The sequence below is a fragment of the Neofelis nebulosa genome, chromosome X, assembly GCF_028018385.1.
Source record: "Neofelis nebulosa isolate mNeoNeb1 chromosome X, mNeoNeb1.pri, whole genome shotgun sequence".
NCBI lineage: Eukaryota > Metazoa > Chordata > Mammalia > Carnivora > Felidae > Neofelis > Neofelis nebulosa.
The window spans coordinates 102,601,242-102,618,553 of NC_080800.1; the positions used below are offsets into that span (position 1 = coordinate 102,601,242).

At 37.8% G+C, this 17,312-nt stretch overlaps 1 protein-coding gene across 5 annotated transcripts in view; it reads right to left on the reverse strand.

Annotated features, from left to right (window-relative positions):
- Positions 1–17,312, reverse strand: part of TENM1 (teneurin transmembrane protein 1) — a 789,989-nt gene that overhangs the window by 477,231 nt on the left and 295,446 nt on the right. For 4 of the 5 annotated variants that reach the window (XM_058713216.1, XM_058713215.1, XM_058713214.1 and 1 more), the window contains 2 exons: positions 13,214–13,474; positions 11,475–11,531 (listed from right to left, as the gene is read on the reverse strand). The exons of the other annotated variant lie outside the window; for it this stretch is intronic. In XM_058713216.1, the coding sequence (XP_058569199.1) occupies positions 11,475–11,531; positions 13,214–13,474 (318 nt within the window). The remainder of the gene's footprint in view (positions 1–11,474; positions 11,532–13,213; positions 13,475–17,312) is intronic. 5 annotated transcript variants of the gene reach the window in all.

Consider the following 17,312-nt stretch of genomic DNA (forward strand, 5'->3'; position numbering starts at 1 on the left):
AAATGGGGTTTTGTGATTTTACATGACATCATGCTACAGAATTATATATATATATATATATATATATATATATATATATATAATTATAATTTGAAACATATATATATGTTTCAAATTATAATTATATTATTATGTTTGTTGATATATTTAATTATATATAATTATTGTATAACTATATTATATATTATAATTGTTTATAATTATACTATAGTACATAATTATAGATATATCATATATAATTACAATGTAGTAATTATAATATTACTTAGATACAGAATTGTATCTAAGAAATTAGTTTTAGGGGTCCCTGGGTGGCTCAGTCTTTTAAGCGTCCAGCTCTTGATATTGGCTCAGGTTGTGAATTTGCTACTGTGGGATCAGGCAACACATTGGGCTGTGTGCTGAGCAGAGCCCGCTTGGGATTCTCTCTCTCTCTCCGCCCCTCCTGCAGTCTCTGTCTCTCTCAAAATAAATAAATAAACTTAAAAAAAGAAATAAACTTAAGAAAAAGGACATGAGTTTTACATAAATATGTAGATATATTTAAATAAGAATATCAAAAATTGATGATCAGCAGTATAGTGTAGTGGTTAAATTCCAGGGTTTGGAATCAGATTGCCTGGGTTTGAAGTTTGGCTTTACCACTTACTAGCTAAATGACTTTATTTATCTTCATTGTGCCTTGGTTTCTATGTATGTAAATGGGGATATTATTAGTACCTAAGTCATGGATTGGTTGTGAGAAATAAATCCATTAATATCTGTAAAATAGTTAGAACACTGTCTGCAGCGAGTAACTACTATGTGTTTGTTAAATACAACTCTGGAATTTATCAAATGCCTTTTCAGCATCTAAGCAATTTTTCATATGGTTTATCTATTCATATAGTAAATTAGAGTAACAGATTTCCTATTATTAAACCATCCTTACATTCCTAGTGTGAACTGCACTCATAGTGTATTATTCTTTTACTCTATTGCTGGACCTTGTTTGCCAGTATTTTATTTAAGAAGTTTGCATCAAGGGGCACCTGGGTGGCTCAGTCGAGTAAGCAACCGACTTTGGGTCAGGCCATGATCTCGTGGTTCGTGAGTTCGAGCCCCGCATCGGGGTCTGTGCTCAGAACCTAGAGCCTGCTTCCGATTCTGTGTCTCCCCCTCTCTCTGCCCCTCCCCTGCTTGCTCTCCTCTCTCTCAAAAATAAATAAACATTAAAAAATTTTTTAAAAAGAAGTTTACCTCAAATATTCATAAGTACAATTGGTTTGTAGATTTATTTTGTGATTTCTTTCTCTGCTTTAGATCTCAAATCTTTTCTTGTTTCCAAAAAAATCTTAAAGATTTGGAAGCTTTCACTTTTGTTACGCTCTGAAAATACTTAAGGAGCACTGAAATGATATGTTTCTTAAAAGATTGGCAGATTTTGCCTATGAAACTATTTCTGCTACTTTTTTTGGTTTGAGCAGTTCTTTGGTAATTTTATTTCTATATAAATTAGAAAGTTTAGATTTTCTTTATCATCCAAGGCCAGTTTTGGGCATTTGTATTTTTCCTATAAAATTATCCACTCCACCCAGGTTTTCAAGTGTATCTTCAAAGAGGTGCACAAAGTAGTTTCTTAAGAGTCTTTCAACTTCCTCTTTATCTATAGTTATTATGACATGCTTATGTTTATCTTCTCCTCTATTCTGGATTATCTATTTTATTGCCCCCCATGAAATGACTTAGATTTATATGTATTTAGTTCTAGATTTCTAATGACATATAATTTGAAAAATCAGTTCAACTAACAAATGAGGAATGTCATTAGAAAAAAAAAAAAGGAGATGATAAAAGGTTCAATTCCAGCATCAGTAAGTGACATGTAATATAAAATACATAATTTCATTTTTTTTAACTTTCAATGAATAATTAGCAAAAAATCTTTTAAAGTAAATCATCTAGTATAAGTGAGGGAAAAATGAAATTGCCACTTTCATGCTTTGTTAATGGGGGTATGAATTCAGAAATAATTTCATACATATCTTGGGCCTTAATGTAAACATTATTGAACCCAGTTATTTTCTTTGTAGACATCTATTGTAAGGAAGGAATCAGAACCAGACCAAAGGTTTGATCACAAAGATGTCTATTGTAACATTTTTATGGCAGAGAAATACTAGAAATGTTAGTATCCAAAAACAAGGTACAGTTAACAATGAACATTGGCTTCAACTTAAATTTCCCAGCTGCGTTCACACCTAGCAAGAGAGTCAGCTTGTCCTCTGAAGCTTTGAAGCCAGGCAATGACTTCTCCTCTGGAGCTATGAAAAAGTCCTAGATGCCGTCTTCTTCTGACAGAAGGCTGTTTTGTCTACATTGCTAATCTGCTATTTGGTTCAGCTGCCTTCACTGATGATCTAAGCTAGATGTTCTGGACAACCTGCTGCAGCTTCTACATCAACACTTGCTACTACTTCACCTTACACTTTTATGCTATAAAGATGGCTTCTTTCCTTACCTCGTGACCCAACTTCTGCTAGCTCCAGACTTTCCTTGTTCAGCTTCCTCACCTCTCTCAGCCTTCACAGAACTGAAGAGAGTTAGGGTCTTGCTCTGCATCAGATTTTGGCTTAAGGGAATGTTGTCTGATCTTTTCTCCAGACCGTTAAAACTTTCTCCCTATCAGCAATAAGGCTGTTTTGCTTTCTTATCATTTATATGTTCACTGGAGTAGCACTTTTAATTTCTTCCCAGAACTTTTCCTTTACATTCACAACTTGGCCAACTGGTGCAAGAGGCCTAGCTTTCAGCTTTCAGTGTTCAACATGCCTTCCTCACGAAGCTTAGTTATTTCTTGCTTTCTGACTGAAATGAGAGATGTGATACTCCTCCTATCACTTGAACACTTAGATGCCATTGTAGATTATTAATTGTGCTAATTTCAATACTGTTGCATCCTGAGGAACTGGGCAGCTGGAAGAGAGGGAGAAAGATGGCATAATGGCCATTCAGTGGAGCAGTCAGAAGACACAACATCTGATTAAGTTCACCGTGGCTTGTGGTGCCCCCAAATAATTACAACAGTAATATCAAATGTCACTGATTACAGATCACCATTGCAAATATAACAATAATGAAAAAGGTTGAAATATTGCACCAAAATGTGACACAGATATACAAAGTGAGCAATGCTGTTGAAAAAAATGGTGCTGATAGACTTGCTCGAAGCAGGGTTGCCACAAACCTCCAATTTGTACCAAACGTGGTATCTATGAAGCACAACAAAACAAGGTATGCCTGTACTGTCATTTATTTCTAGTGAGGATATGCTCAACCATATTTTTTCTTACACTGTCTAACCTCTTAAAAAATCTATTCATAAGCTAATTCTATAAGCACAGTAACTCATTTTGGCTTCTTACTCATTATTTAATGTACTAACGAAGTTAATGATTAAACAATATATCAATTACAGGGCCGCCAGGGTGGCTCAGTCGGTTGAGCATCTGCCTCTTGATTCAGGCTCAGGTCATGATCCCAGGGCTGTGGGATCCAGCCCCACATCAGGCTCCACGCTGAGAATGGAGCCTGCTTAAGATTCTCTCTCCCTCTGCCCCTCTCCCCTACTCATGCTCTCTCTCTCTAAAAATAATAATAAAAATAAGATCAATTACAAAGACTAAGTAAATAACTCTAATTTATTTTCATGTCTATATTATTCATACTATATTTAACTTCTTTTACATTCAAGTTTGATTTCATGTAAATATATCTATGATGCATACTATATGTATATATACTGTACATTTAGATTTATTATTTGTATGTGGATACTTAGATTTGAATTCAAAATTAAAATAACTTTTCAAGCAGCTTATTTTTAGAATTGGGGACATTATAACGTTGTTGATAACTAACTATATCTCTATCTACCTACCATCTATCTATCTATATATACTTCCATAAGTCATAAAGTATAGATGATTGAATTTGACCACTTAAAAATATAAAGCTTTATACCACACACACAGACACAGGCATGTCTTATGGACCTATTTCAAAAGGCAAATGAAAAAACTAAGAAGCATGCATAGTATGTGACACCAAGGATTTTTAACCTTAATGTATGAAGTTTCTTGAAAAATAGTAAGAAATACAAAAATTCAAATACAAAAATGGAAGAAGGATGTCAAGAGACAATTCAGAACAAAAGAAATGCAAATGGGCCATTAACATATAAAAAGATGCCCAAGCTCACTCATAAATAAAATGCAAAATAATAGCTCCAAAAGATACCATATTTCTTCTAGCAGATTGGATATTAGTAATCTTTTGTCAAGGGTGCTCAGTCGGTTAAGCATACGACTTTGGCTCAGGTCATGATCTCACAGTTCCTGAGCCCCGTGTCAGGCTCTGTGTTGACAGCTCAGAGCCTGGAGTCTGCTTCAGATTCTGTGTCTCCCTCTCTCCCTGCCCCTCCTCCGCTGGCACTCTGTCTCTCTCTCCCTCTCTCTCCAGAATAAATAAACATTAAACAAAAAGAAAGAAATCTTTTGTCATTGTCAGTATTGACACAGATAGGGGAAAACAGGTGCATTAGTAGGAAGATAATTGGTTGTTTAAGGGGGAAATTTAGTAATATCTATAAAAAATGCTAAATGTACATGTCCTTGACCCATCATTTCCACTTCTAAGAAATTATTCAACAGGTGTGCAAAAAGACGTGTACATAGATTTTAGTGCAGCACTGGTTTTAATAACAAAGCATTGGAAATCTACATGTCCACAAATAAGGGAATGGATTAAATAAAAAATGATACAGAAACAGAATACTATGCAACCATCAAAAAGAGCAAGACAGATCTATACTACAAATATGGGAGAATATCCAAGGTAGAATATTAACTAGAAGAAGTTATTAGACTTTCTATAGGATGTTATCCCTTTTGTACATGTACAGAACATTTGGGGAATGATACATAATACAATGTTAACACTGGCCGTCTCTTAAGAGTGGCACCTAAAGTGTAAGAGGGAGAGGGACTTTTCACTTTAAACCTGTTTTTATGATTTTAATTTTTATACCATCTGCTGATATTACTTTAATACTTAAAAAAATACTAGTTAAAATAACCTACAAAAAAAAAAAGAAAGAAAACATGAGCTTGGTAGATCTAACTTTATAATGGCTTGAATTTCAATAACATCAAAATTGTTTTCAATTGTAAGAGTATCACAGTCACCACAGAAGTGTCTCACCCACATATAAAGTAATCTCAATGACTTACACACTTCCTCTGATCATGTAACATCTCCAAAGGAGCCATTACAAAGTCAACTGCACTGTCTTATACATGCCTAATGGGTCCAACAGAGCCATTAGGATGTCAGTTATATGGCAGGGCTCCTGCCAAAGCTATTACCAAGCCATTGCATTGTTTCACACACTTCCTTTGACGTTCAGATGGTTCCCGAGGAACTGTTATCATTGCTATGGAAGTGTCCTGTATAACTTACATTACCAGGGGAAAACACAAAAGCAAAGGAAAGAAATGTAAAACAAACAAACAAATTCCCTCCATTAAGTGCACATGAATGGCCCCACGTGGTCAAATATCAGAAGGAATGGCTCCTCATTTGGGTGTAACTATTACATGTCATTCAAGAAACCCAGGTGTTAGGCTAGCTCTTTTTTTTCACAACCCCTGCTGTTCCAAAGAAGCAATTTCAGGTGTAAGAACAACATATACATGGCTACGATGCTATGGTGTTTATTAGTAGCACGTGGTATATTACCAGGTTTCTGTGATATGCAGTGCAGGAACAATAGGGAGTAGTACTGATGGATTTTTTTTTTTTTTTTTTACTATTATGGGATTATATCAGATAATCCTTTACCTGTAAAGTTCCTGAGCAGCATATAGGGAGCTCAGCTGCCCAACACTCATGGAAATCAACAGGGCTTCTGGGTAGCTGAAACCCCAGCTCTACCTTAAGGGGCTACTACCACGACACAGAAAACCAATGGTACAAGTTAACCCTCAGCCAGGTCTGAAGTACATTGAATTTCTCCTCACAGTCTTCTATACTTAGCAGAACAAGATTGTTGGCTACGAGAAGGATGTGTTATTTAAGGTAAAACGAGTGCATAGCATTTTACCCAGTTCAAAATGAAGAGAAAGTAGGCTGGACTCTGCTAGGCTAGAGTTTCCTGGGGTACAAGATGTTTCAGAAGTCAGGTGTATAACTGGCTAATCCTTGCTAAGAGAGCCTTCGCCTGATCGCATCTACCCCACCATACCTGCATAATATCACTTTCTGAGTGATAGATATCAACAGCAACTAACTTTACTGGCATTTAATATATGACAGGTACACTGTCAAGAGCTATATATTCATTTTCTCATTTAATCCTCCTCACACACCAAACAACTGCACAGGTAATGTTTCCACTTGACAGAGAAGGAAATGAAGGCTTGGAGAGCTTTAGCTACCTGTTCAAGGACACACAGCAGGTAAATGGCAGAACCAGGGCACAAACCTAAGTCTATCTTATATCACAGACCATGTTCTTAACCACACACTCTATAGAGAACATCATTTATTTAGACTGCATTAATATAACCAATTTTACTGTAATAATTGGTTTCAGATCACTTGTGCTCTCGTAGCAAGCTGCACATACATCTTTATCACAGTACTAACTAGACTGTATTAAAATTGGCTCCTTCTTCTTCTCCTAACAGACCTCTTTGGGTATATATGCCCACTTGACTTGGACTGCCCTGCATTGAGAACTGCTCCAAGGATCCAATGGGTGGGTTACCACAAAGCAACATTTGTATTACTGACCTCACTCCCTGGTTGTAGCTGATGGGACCAGTGGTAGAGAGCTGACTCAAGCTGGGAAAATTATTCTGTCTCCTTGGAATTTAGAAATGGCACTAAAAAATATCTGGTTAATTGCAACTGCTTTCCCGAACAGAAAAAATATAAACTGAGGAATTATAGGAAGCTTTATGCCTGCCTTACAAATGGAGATTTAGAGAAAGTCAACTTTCAGAGGTAGGACTGAAGGAACTGGATTCAGAAGCAAGAGGCAAAGTCCAGGCAATTCTTCTGATCTGATTCCTGCTGTCGAGCCACTCACTTGCACTGGTCCCATGAAGCATTCTCATGCCCTTTCAAATAAATGTGATTTTTTGGTTAAGCCGCCTCAAGTTGGTTTCTGTTACCTGTTACCTGCAATAACAGTAGTAAATAATAATGAACAACCCTAACTAATAGGGCACCAATCTCTCCCACTACACTGTAAATTCTCAGAGGTTGGGGAATGTACACTGGTCATCTTTCATCTATGCCCAGTCTCCAATACAGAGCCCAGCAGAGAGCAGGCGCTCAATAAATATTGATTGCATAGAAATATCATTTATGAACAGCTATATAATTTTATATATAAATAGCTATACTATTCTTATTTATTTAAATAAATTTATTTCAACTCCTTTAAATAATTTCTTCACAATTTGCAGATCTTCCTCGACTTACAACGGGGTTATGTCCTGATACATCCACCATAAATTGAAAATACTGTAGATCGAAACTGCATGTCACAATACGGCCTAACCTACCGAACACCAGAGCTTACCCTAGCCTACCTTCAACATGCTCAGAACACTCACGTTAGCCAACTGTTGGGCAAAATCATGTCAAACAAAGCCTATTTTATAATAAAGTGTTGAACGTCTCATGTAACTTACTGACTACTGTACTGAAAGTGCAAAATAGAATGGTCGTGCGGGGACAGAATGGGTGTAAGTGTCTCGGGGGTTTACCTTCGCGATCGCGTGGCCAACCGCGAGCTCCAGTTCCCAGTGCCCAGCATCGCGAGAGAATTGTACTGCGTACCGCCGCCCCAGGAAAAGATCAAAATCCAAACTCAAAATACAGTTTCTACTGAATGAGTACTGCCTTCTCACACCATGAAGTCGAAAACATGTAAATCGAACCATCGTAAGTCGGGGACCATCTGTATACTCTATGAGTTACAGGTTAAAAATGCTTTTTCTCTGTTTCTCTCCATGTAGCTTCTTGAGATGCAATTTAATCTTCACTTTTTATAATCCAACTGCTTCGTTTAGGCCATCTGTGAAACACACATTCTTGGAAATTGATTGCCCAAATTTAGCTGTCCATATAGCATATTCCTCCAGTCTCAGGTAGAGGCAGATGTAATTAGGAGCGATACCTTAATCACTGAGGTTCATGCTCAAATAGGATTGCCAAATCCTTGTAGGAAATGCCCACCGGATCACGGGTCAGAGGCAGGGTTGTGTGTTAGATGATGAGAGGTCTGACCCACTGCAGCATTTCTATGCTTGTAAGATCAGAGAAGATCTACAAAAATATATTGTCTCTCAGTTTTAACTTTTTTCCTCAGAGCAACGAACAGAGATGTAGGTAGTAGGTGAGATGGGAGTGGCGAAAGGGTAAAATGAATAAAGCAGTCTGACTGATATCAAAGTGTCCTGCTCCCAGGCCTCACAATGAAGCTAACTTGAGTAAATGTGCATTTTTCCTAAACAGGCCAGGAAGCACCAACAGACAACAAAGGATTTACTAAGGACAAAGTTGAGGGATTGGGAACAACCTCCAACAGTGTTCCGATTGGCCTGAGAAAGCTGAGAAATCCGGATCCCCCCCGCCCCCCGTTACCTGATGTTCTCCCTCCCCTGCACTTCAGGCAGCCCAGTCCAAGTGTTTCCGTGCTGAAAGGTATGGTGATTTATTTTAATTCTTCATAGGTTATAGCATGTCAGAGACTTAAATTCAATGAAGGGCAGCCACATAGGGTTTATGAAAATGAGAAAAAATAAATATTTTGAAAGGCTTCACCAATTAATGAAATGAAAGAACCAAGCCCTTATAGATATGATTTTGAAACCAGAAGGAGAAAATCCAAGTCATAATCTAGGATGGAGAGAATTGAAAGCATCCTTGAAATCGTGTCTCAGAATCTTTCTCAGTTGAGTAACTCAGCCAAATTAACAATTTCCTCTATCTTCCTTTTCTCCCACATGTACAGGAGTGAAGTTTAAATCATCTTAAACTGGTCCATATTATGCCCACTGCCTCATTATTAATCTAAAAATCAGAATGTATAGAAAGACAGAAACAAAACAAAGCGTCACCAACACTAACTGAGGCACAGGGATGGGGTGGCATGGAGTGTGAGACAGTAACATATATAAATCCTAAAAATTTTACACCATTTCACTCATTTCAAATATGGTATATCTAACGTCATGGGGCGCCTGGGTGGCTCAGCCGGTTAAGCGTCCGACTTCGGCTCAGGTCATGATCTCACAGTTGGTGGGTTCGAGACCTGCGTCGGGCTCTGTGCTGACAGCTCAGAGCCTGGAGCCTACTTCAGATTCTGGGTCTCCCTCTCTCTGCCCCTCCCGCACTTGCACTCTGTCTCTGTATGTCTCAAAAACAAATAAACATTAAATAAATAAATAAATAAATAAATAAATAAATAAATAAAGTCAGATTAATGAAATAGATGCCCTGATAGGTTTCATTCCATGAATGGAGATCAATGGGAAATAAATAGCAACATTTGCACACAAACATCAAGTTCAATTCACTGAAAACAACTATTTCTCCAAATTAATATGCTTTTAGAAAAGCCATTTATACTCTCATCTTAACTCAAACCTTCTCTGTGAGAAGCTTTGTAAATGCTCAAGACCAATCAGTCCTGGTTGTCACTGATTGAAAATTTATAGAATCCAAATTGGTGAAATCATACTGGAGGTCATAAATAAGATTCTAAATTGTATACTCTTTATTGAAAAGTAGGAGTCAGATTAAGACTTACAGAACTCACACTGAGCAGGAGAAAGTTGTTGAGCCAAGGAAGGAAAGGAATATATAGAAAATAATCAGTTGAATTTAGCTAGCTGGTTTCTGAACTGCTATTTTAACTCTTCTTCCTATGTAAAATGTGGATAACAACAGAATCTACTTTGCAGAGTGATCATGAGGATGGTGTGAGATAAAGATATTAAAAGTGTTATTTGGAAATAGTGAGATGCTGAACATTCATATTGTACTTCATGTTACAAATACTATTCCAAATCATTACCTACATTAATTTATTCAATAGTCACAAAATCCTGTGGTCAATGTTAATATTATCCTTCTTTTATAGATGATGAAATTCGGGCACAGAAACTTTATATATAACTTTCCCAAGGTCACACAGCTGGGATTTAAACCTAGGCTCTCTGGCTCCACAGTCCAAACTTTTAATCACTATGCTCTACTGCCTCTCAAAAGTTGAAATCATTCTTGGAGGTCCATATTGGGCCAACAGAGACTTGCAATAAGGACTAGTTTTTAGCAGACTGGATCATCGGTTTTCCTTGGCAACCCAGCCCGATTCTGTGATACCCCATCCAGTTCCTAAAATAAGATGTAAGGAAAATAAACCTATAAAAGAAAACAAAAAGGATGCATGTCCTTCACTCCTGAGTCTTCCAACTCTGTCTCAGTAGACAGTATGACACGATCAAGGTAGATAGATGGTTGATTAGACTGAGGGCCAAATGAAACTGAACAGTTTCATTTCTGAAAGTCCCTAACACATCCATGGGATAAGGCACAGTAATACAGTCTGGTGGCTCACCTCGGTAAGCAGTTCTTGTGATGGGGCTAGGAGAGGATAATGTGCATTTTGGTAAAGCTCATTCTGATGTATCTTTCCTCTGATCCTTTGCCCCCACCACCTCCCCATTTTGAGTCATTGCCCTGGGGTCAGACCCCGTGACCTCCAAAAGTCTGATTTTCATCAAAATCATTTATAAATATTGCTTTCAGTATCCCTTGGGAAAAGAGGCAAAGCCTAATGAGCACAATGAAGACAAAGGTAAAAGGACACCAATGTCCCCTCACTGAAAAATGACACAGTGTAAACACAGGTTTACAGAGAAGAATGAACACCAGTTCTTTCACTGAAGGCGTTCTTTATAATTGATGACATGGCTATAGCAGGCTTCTAAACCCAAGCCAGAGCATCTGAAGGCAAGGACCAAAGCCATTTGCTAGGAGGCACTGTAAAGTCATGACAATATCTCAAATTAATGACTAGAGCCATGCAAAAAATCAGAGATAACGTAGGAAGTCATGAGGCCAAACCCAATCCAACTTGATTTAAATCTACACCCCCATGCTAAATCAACGCTTCCCTACCCCACTTTAAATACTGCATGGTCCTTTTCCCCAGCTCCTGACTCACCTCCTCTTCACCACCAACATACATACATGAAGTTTTCCAGAGGAAAGCAAACCAATAAGCAGCCAATGAACTTGTCTTTGACAGGTCAATTAATCACCTCTGTGTGTTGTTTGTCAGAGGGGCAGGGTTCCACTCTGTGGGGTGGGTGTCAGGCAAAATAATCTGCGGTCAAATATTGGCAAACACTTACCTTGAGTAGACCCAGCTTGAGCCTCCAGGTCACAACAAACAGGAGAGAACTTAAAACCTGTAATATTAAACATTTTATGAATTAATCCTTATCCAAGTCACCTGGGAATCCTCAATCTTTAACCCCTACCCTTCATCCAATAGTATAGTTTAAGTAACAGATTCAATGAACTATGATTCGCATACCATAATGTTCACCCTCTTATAAAGTGTACAACTCAGTGGATTTTGGTATTTTCACAGAGCTCTACAACCATCACCAATATATAATTCCAGAATCATTTAATCACTCCAAAAGAAACCCCATACTTAGGATCTTGTAGGAGTAGAAAACTGGTTGAAACCCATGGCGAAACTTCTTTTATTTTAATGTTTCAATCCAGTGAACTGGCTATAACTTCATATGTCAGGAGTGAGATGAGGGAGGACGGGAAGTCTCAGCAATGCAGGAGACCATCTAGCACCCTTTTTACATATATTTGGTCATTATTTTTTCTGTTTCACAGCCGTAGCCCAGAAAACTTTAGAGAGCAGTCCAAGGTCACATCATTTCCATCCTAGTGCTCTTTCACTTGCATATGACTGCACACACATCGATCATCTACGCTCTCCTCTCATTTCCAAAATTCACCTCCTACACTCTTGGCCAAAGCCAGCAATATATACATATGTACCTGAAACTAGACTAAAAAACAAAAACAAAAAACAAAAACCAAGAAACACAAAAAAACCAAGACCCAAAGGATACTTGGTGATATTACAAAACATTATGGCCTATCATTAAGGAAATGATAATCTAACTAGTAGGCAAACGGTCATTCCTGATTATATCATTGTGGGCAGGGTCCCCTGTGGGCTGAACCAGGAAGAAGAAGGCAGAATAGAAGAAAGCTGTAGGTATAGGGCTGGCGGCTACCTCTCTGCCACCTGAGAAAATACTAATTAGCCACTGCTAACGGAGCAGGCCTGTGGTCATGGGGATGGGACCTATGAAATTTAGACAAACAGAATGATGAAGAGCCTAGATTAGTGTGTTTAATAAGCATTAATGTGCTTTCTTATGAAAGGGTTCTGTTCTTCAGTAGAGACAGGGAGCAGAAATAAATTAACCTCTATGCAACAAATCAAAATGATAAAACTTTTCTGCTTCTAAAAGTTGTAAGAAAACAATATGTAATTGAGACTTAATGATATTGCTACTATTACTTGCCATCTGGCAAATGGCTAAAAATTAATTTACCTTCTGGGTTTTTTTTTTTTTTATCATTTCGGTCTAACTTGGTTAATTTGGATCTGTCTATACACTTGACAGTTTAATCTGAATTAAAATAGAAAGCCCATACAGAATATGCTTGCTATACAGTTGTTCATCTCATTGTTCATATATTGATATAAAGCCCAAATGCATGAAATGTACTTTCCATAATAAATACCACTAGTATTACACTGGAAAATAAAGACGGAAATAAAAGGTGAGTAATAAATAAGACATGCACAATACTGCTGACCGCATGAGATTATTTCCCTCGGGGGAATCACCAGGAATAAAAAGCATTTTATCTATCATTATAAATAAATGTGTCTATTTGCCAGATACTTAGGTACATGCCTTGTCCACGGGAACCCACTATCCCGCATACGAAATGAAAGATAGGAAGACACAGGGAAGGAAAACAAATCAAAGGCTAAAAACTGCATTCACTCTGGGTTTTACTTAAACAGTATAGATCGTTCTATTACCATTCTCCCCATCCGACTTCCTCTCGTGGTCCGTGTCGGTCAAGGACAACGCGGAGTTGGCCCGGCTGGACAGACAGGAGCTGTGCTCTGATTTCATCCCTCTTATCCACATTCTCAGAGCGTGGTCAGGTGAGACAGCACCTTCGGTCTCCGTGTCCACATCAGACCCCATCTCTAGCTGGTAGCCGTGCCGAGAAACACCGTGCATGTCTGTCTGGTAGCCAGAGCACAGAGTGTGAGGAGTTTCACAGAATTCCATCTCTGAGAAGAAACAAAGTTCAGAGAAAAAAGTTGAGAAACAGTAAGAAATACCCATGAAAATTCTACTTTCTGTCCTCACACCCACCCCCCCCCCACCCCTTGCTGGTAATTATGTGGTTTTGCAAAGTTAGAATTCTGGCCTTTTTATTTATGGTAGCTAGGATTCTATGCTTATTTTGCACTTCTGTGGCTTAAAATTATGCTCCTGTTGATTCTTACAAGGCTCTGGAAAAAGCATGCCCAAAATAGCTTTATAGCTACAATTTTAGGTTGCACAAAATGTAATGAAATAAGTGAGTGTAGAGGAGTATAACGCGTAGAAAGCTGTCCTTTAAGAGATATTTCGCTTCCAGAAAGAATATATATGATCTGTAGAGCACACCTATGCTTAAAATAGTAAAATTATCAGCTTTTCTAAGTATTTCATACACATTAGACTTAAGAGTAAATAATTCAATGTGAAAAATCTGGGCGAAAACATTACATTTAAATATACTTCTCTAAAGTACGTTTCTCAAAATGCATTAGTCTGCCACCGAAATTCTGGGTACTTAATATCATTATTTCCCATCGTCTCCAAAGGAGTCTGAGGCCCACTTGATGCTAATGATTCTGACTCAATCGTTCTTTGAACCAATTCATTAAAAATATTCAATTGTGTATCATGCATCAGCGGTGCTCAGGGTCTGGATTTTCCCTCTCCCTGCCCCTACCTCGAGCCTTAGATCCAAAAAGTGTTTAGGATGGTAGAGATGGTGTAATGAATCCTCTCTTTTTACAGTTGAGGAAAATAAGGTCCAGAGGATAGGCATCATTTGTCTATCACCCATGTCAGAGAGCAACAGATCCCTTTTTCCTGAAACACCCTTCTGCGTGTGGTTTCTGCTAGACACCAATAAAGCCCCATCCACTCACTGCATGAATATCAGGCATTCAGTCTTACAGTCAATTTTGCATTCAATTATGGCAAGGTGTCAAAAAGGGGAAAGGATGCTTTAACGGTCCCTAATAAGTTAATGAAAAATGACCACATGCCAAGATACATCATCGGAAATGTCTATGTAATACTTAGATAAGGTAATCCAGGGATGTTGTACACTATATGGGATTTTCTCCGACTGACATCAGAGACAGGGTATGTCATCTGGCCAGGAAGAAGCTTAACTGAGTGCATCTAATCCTTAGCACATATCAATAAAATGCAAACCCTGAAATGAATTTCACTCTTTGAATGGAGAAAGTGCTAGAATTTAGACAGGCGGACCATACCCTGGAAGGAAAATGCAGAATATGAATAAATGTTTTAAAAATAGTGATTTTTATGACATATAATTGCCAAAAAAGGGTTTAACAAATCAAATCTTAATGGTTATTTAATAGCCATCGGGTGCTCAGTACTGTGCTCTATGAAACAGATATTGTGGACATACATAATGTATTAGGATAATTCAATTATATTATGTCACTCCTAAGCACGTTACTTATGATTTCTGTGATGCAGGTAAGAGGAATTCTGTTTTTCCACAAAAATTTGTCTAAATTCCGAAGGAGTGATGTTTTAAAAATAGGCATGGCTTCCACCTATCAAGCATAAAACCTCAGGAAACCATGCCTCTCCTTGACATAAGGCTAAAAGTAAAAACCTATTTTGCCAAATATAAATCCCAGTGATCTAGAATATTGTCATCAGTTAATATTCATGCCTCTTAATTTCACAATGTTTCATTATCCAATCCTACTGTGCAATTGTTGCTGCAGCAACCTGATAATGAACCTGTCAGCTTGAAGCTGCAGGAAAGGAATTTTATATTGGCCTGCCTTCACAACTTCATTCCCCTAGACCAATGCTTCCCAAACATCAACATGCTTCAGAATCACCTGGAAGGCTTGTTAAAATGCTGATTGTGCTTGCCCTCCAGTTTCAGTTTCAGATAGCAGGTCTGGAGTAAGGCTGGAGAACCTGCATTTCTAACAAGTTCCCAGGTAACACCTATGCTACTGGCCCAGGGGCCACACCTTGAAAACTCCATTCCTCGAGATTACTGTGAAGTCAGTGCGAGCCAGGAAAAGGGGAGAAGTGACAGAACAACCTTCCTGTGGCATTACCAAAGATTGTGCAATGAGAAAAGAAAGAGCTTGAATTGAATTGCTATGAAGTGTCCCCATTCATTTTCCATGGATTCGGGGCACTAATTAGGAAATTTACTTTCAAAAGCACAGACGTGCATTTATTTTCACTCCTACAATGGCACTGAGATGTGATTTTCCAAAGATTTGAATATGAGCATCTGAGTCATGGTAAAGACATTCATTGGAAAAGGATGAGCAAATAAAAATAAATACACAGCCAATTTGCCACTCTGTATAATAAAATACTACAGAAAGTTAAAAAATAAAAATCACTGGTAAATGTAGGAAAAATGCCTTTTCATTAGAGATTTTTTCCCATTCAAAAAGAAATTTAAACATGCAAAATATGTGTAATGAAATGTATATAAAATGATCAAAAATTGCAAAATTTCTGTTGGAACCATAGTCTGATTTGAATGCAAAGCTTAAATCACAAATTCTCTAATTAAATACAACCAGATAGGGGCACCTGGGCGGCTCGGTTGGTTAAGCATCCGACTTCGGCTCAGGTCATGATCTCATGGTTTATGAGTTTGAACCCTGCATCGGGCTCTGTGCTGACAGCTCAGAGCCTGGAGTCTGCTTCGAATTCTGTATCTCCCTCTCTCTCTGCCCCTCCCCTGCTCGTTCTCTCTCTCTCTCTCTCTCTCTCTCTCTCTCTCTCTCAAAAATAAACATTCAAAAAAATTTTTTTAAGTACAACCAGATAAAAGTACACTTCCTTATCAATACATAATTAGAAAAAGTAACAATCTAAGTAAGCAATCAGTTGTTTTTTTAATGTTTAAACAAAAAAAGAGAGAGAGAAAGAAGTTTCCCTTACAGTAAGTGATGTGAACATTTCTCTTTCTTGAAATCAACATTACCATTGTAAATTGTTTCCTTAAATACACAAAGGTCCTGGTCGTGTTCAAAATTCCCATAGGATGCATTTTCTGTAAAGCACTTACAATGCACCTTAAGTGGTTGTTTTTAGCCTTCTGCATATAACCTTGTTACCTAAAATACTACGTATTCCCTAGAGAAGATGAAGTTCAATTGGATTTATTATAGGTCTATTCTTACCAAAAAGCTAGCCATAAGAGAAATGAAAGTGTACCTTCAGATACCTACAATTTAAATGGATAGCGGTACCATGACAAATTGCAGTTCAGGAGTAAACAGATACAGATGTTGCCAAATGAATGGTGTATTTGGAGCTTTATGAACATGTATTTAAATTTTACTATAAGGAAAACCTATTTTGCAGCCTCATAAGAAACAAAATCTGAGCAAATTAGTACAGTTGAAATCCAATTTTTAAAGGGGGCAGAAGATTTGAAGAAATACTTCATTAAAAAAGGTATACCAATGACCAATAAGCAATAGAAAAGATGCTCAACACCATTAGTTACCAGGAAAACATAAACTCAAACTGCAATGAGATGCCACTACAGACCTACCAGAATGGCTAAGAAAACTTCTGACCGCCCCAAGTGTCGACAAGGATGTGGAGCAACTATACAGACGGCTAGTGAGAAAGTAAAATGGTACATTTGCCAGTTTCCTCAAAAGGTAAAGCAATACCTCACAGGAGGGCAATACACTCCTGGATATTTATCCTAAGGAAATGAAAACTTCTGTCCAAACAAAATTACACAAGGGGTTGTTCCTAAGCTTTATTCATAATAGCTAAAAAGAAGACACAACCCAACTGTCCATAAATAGG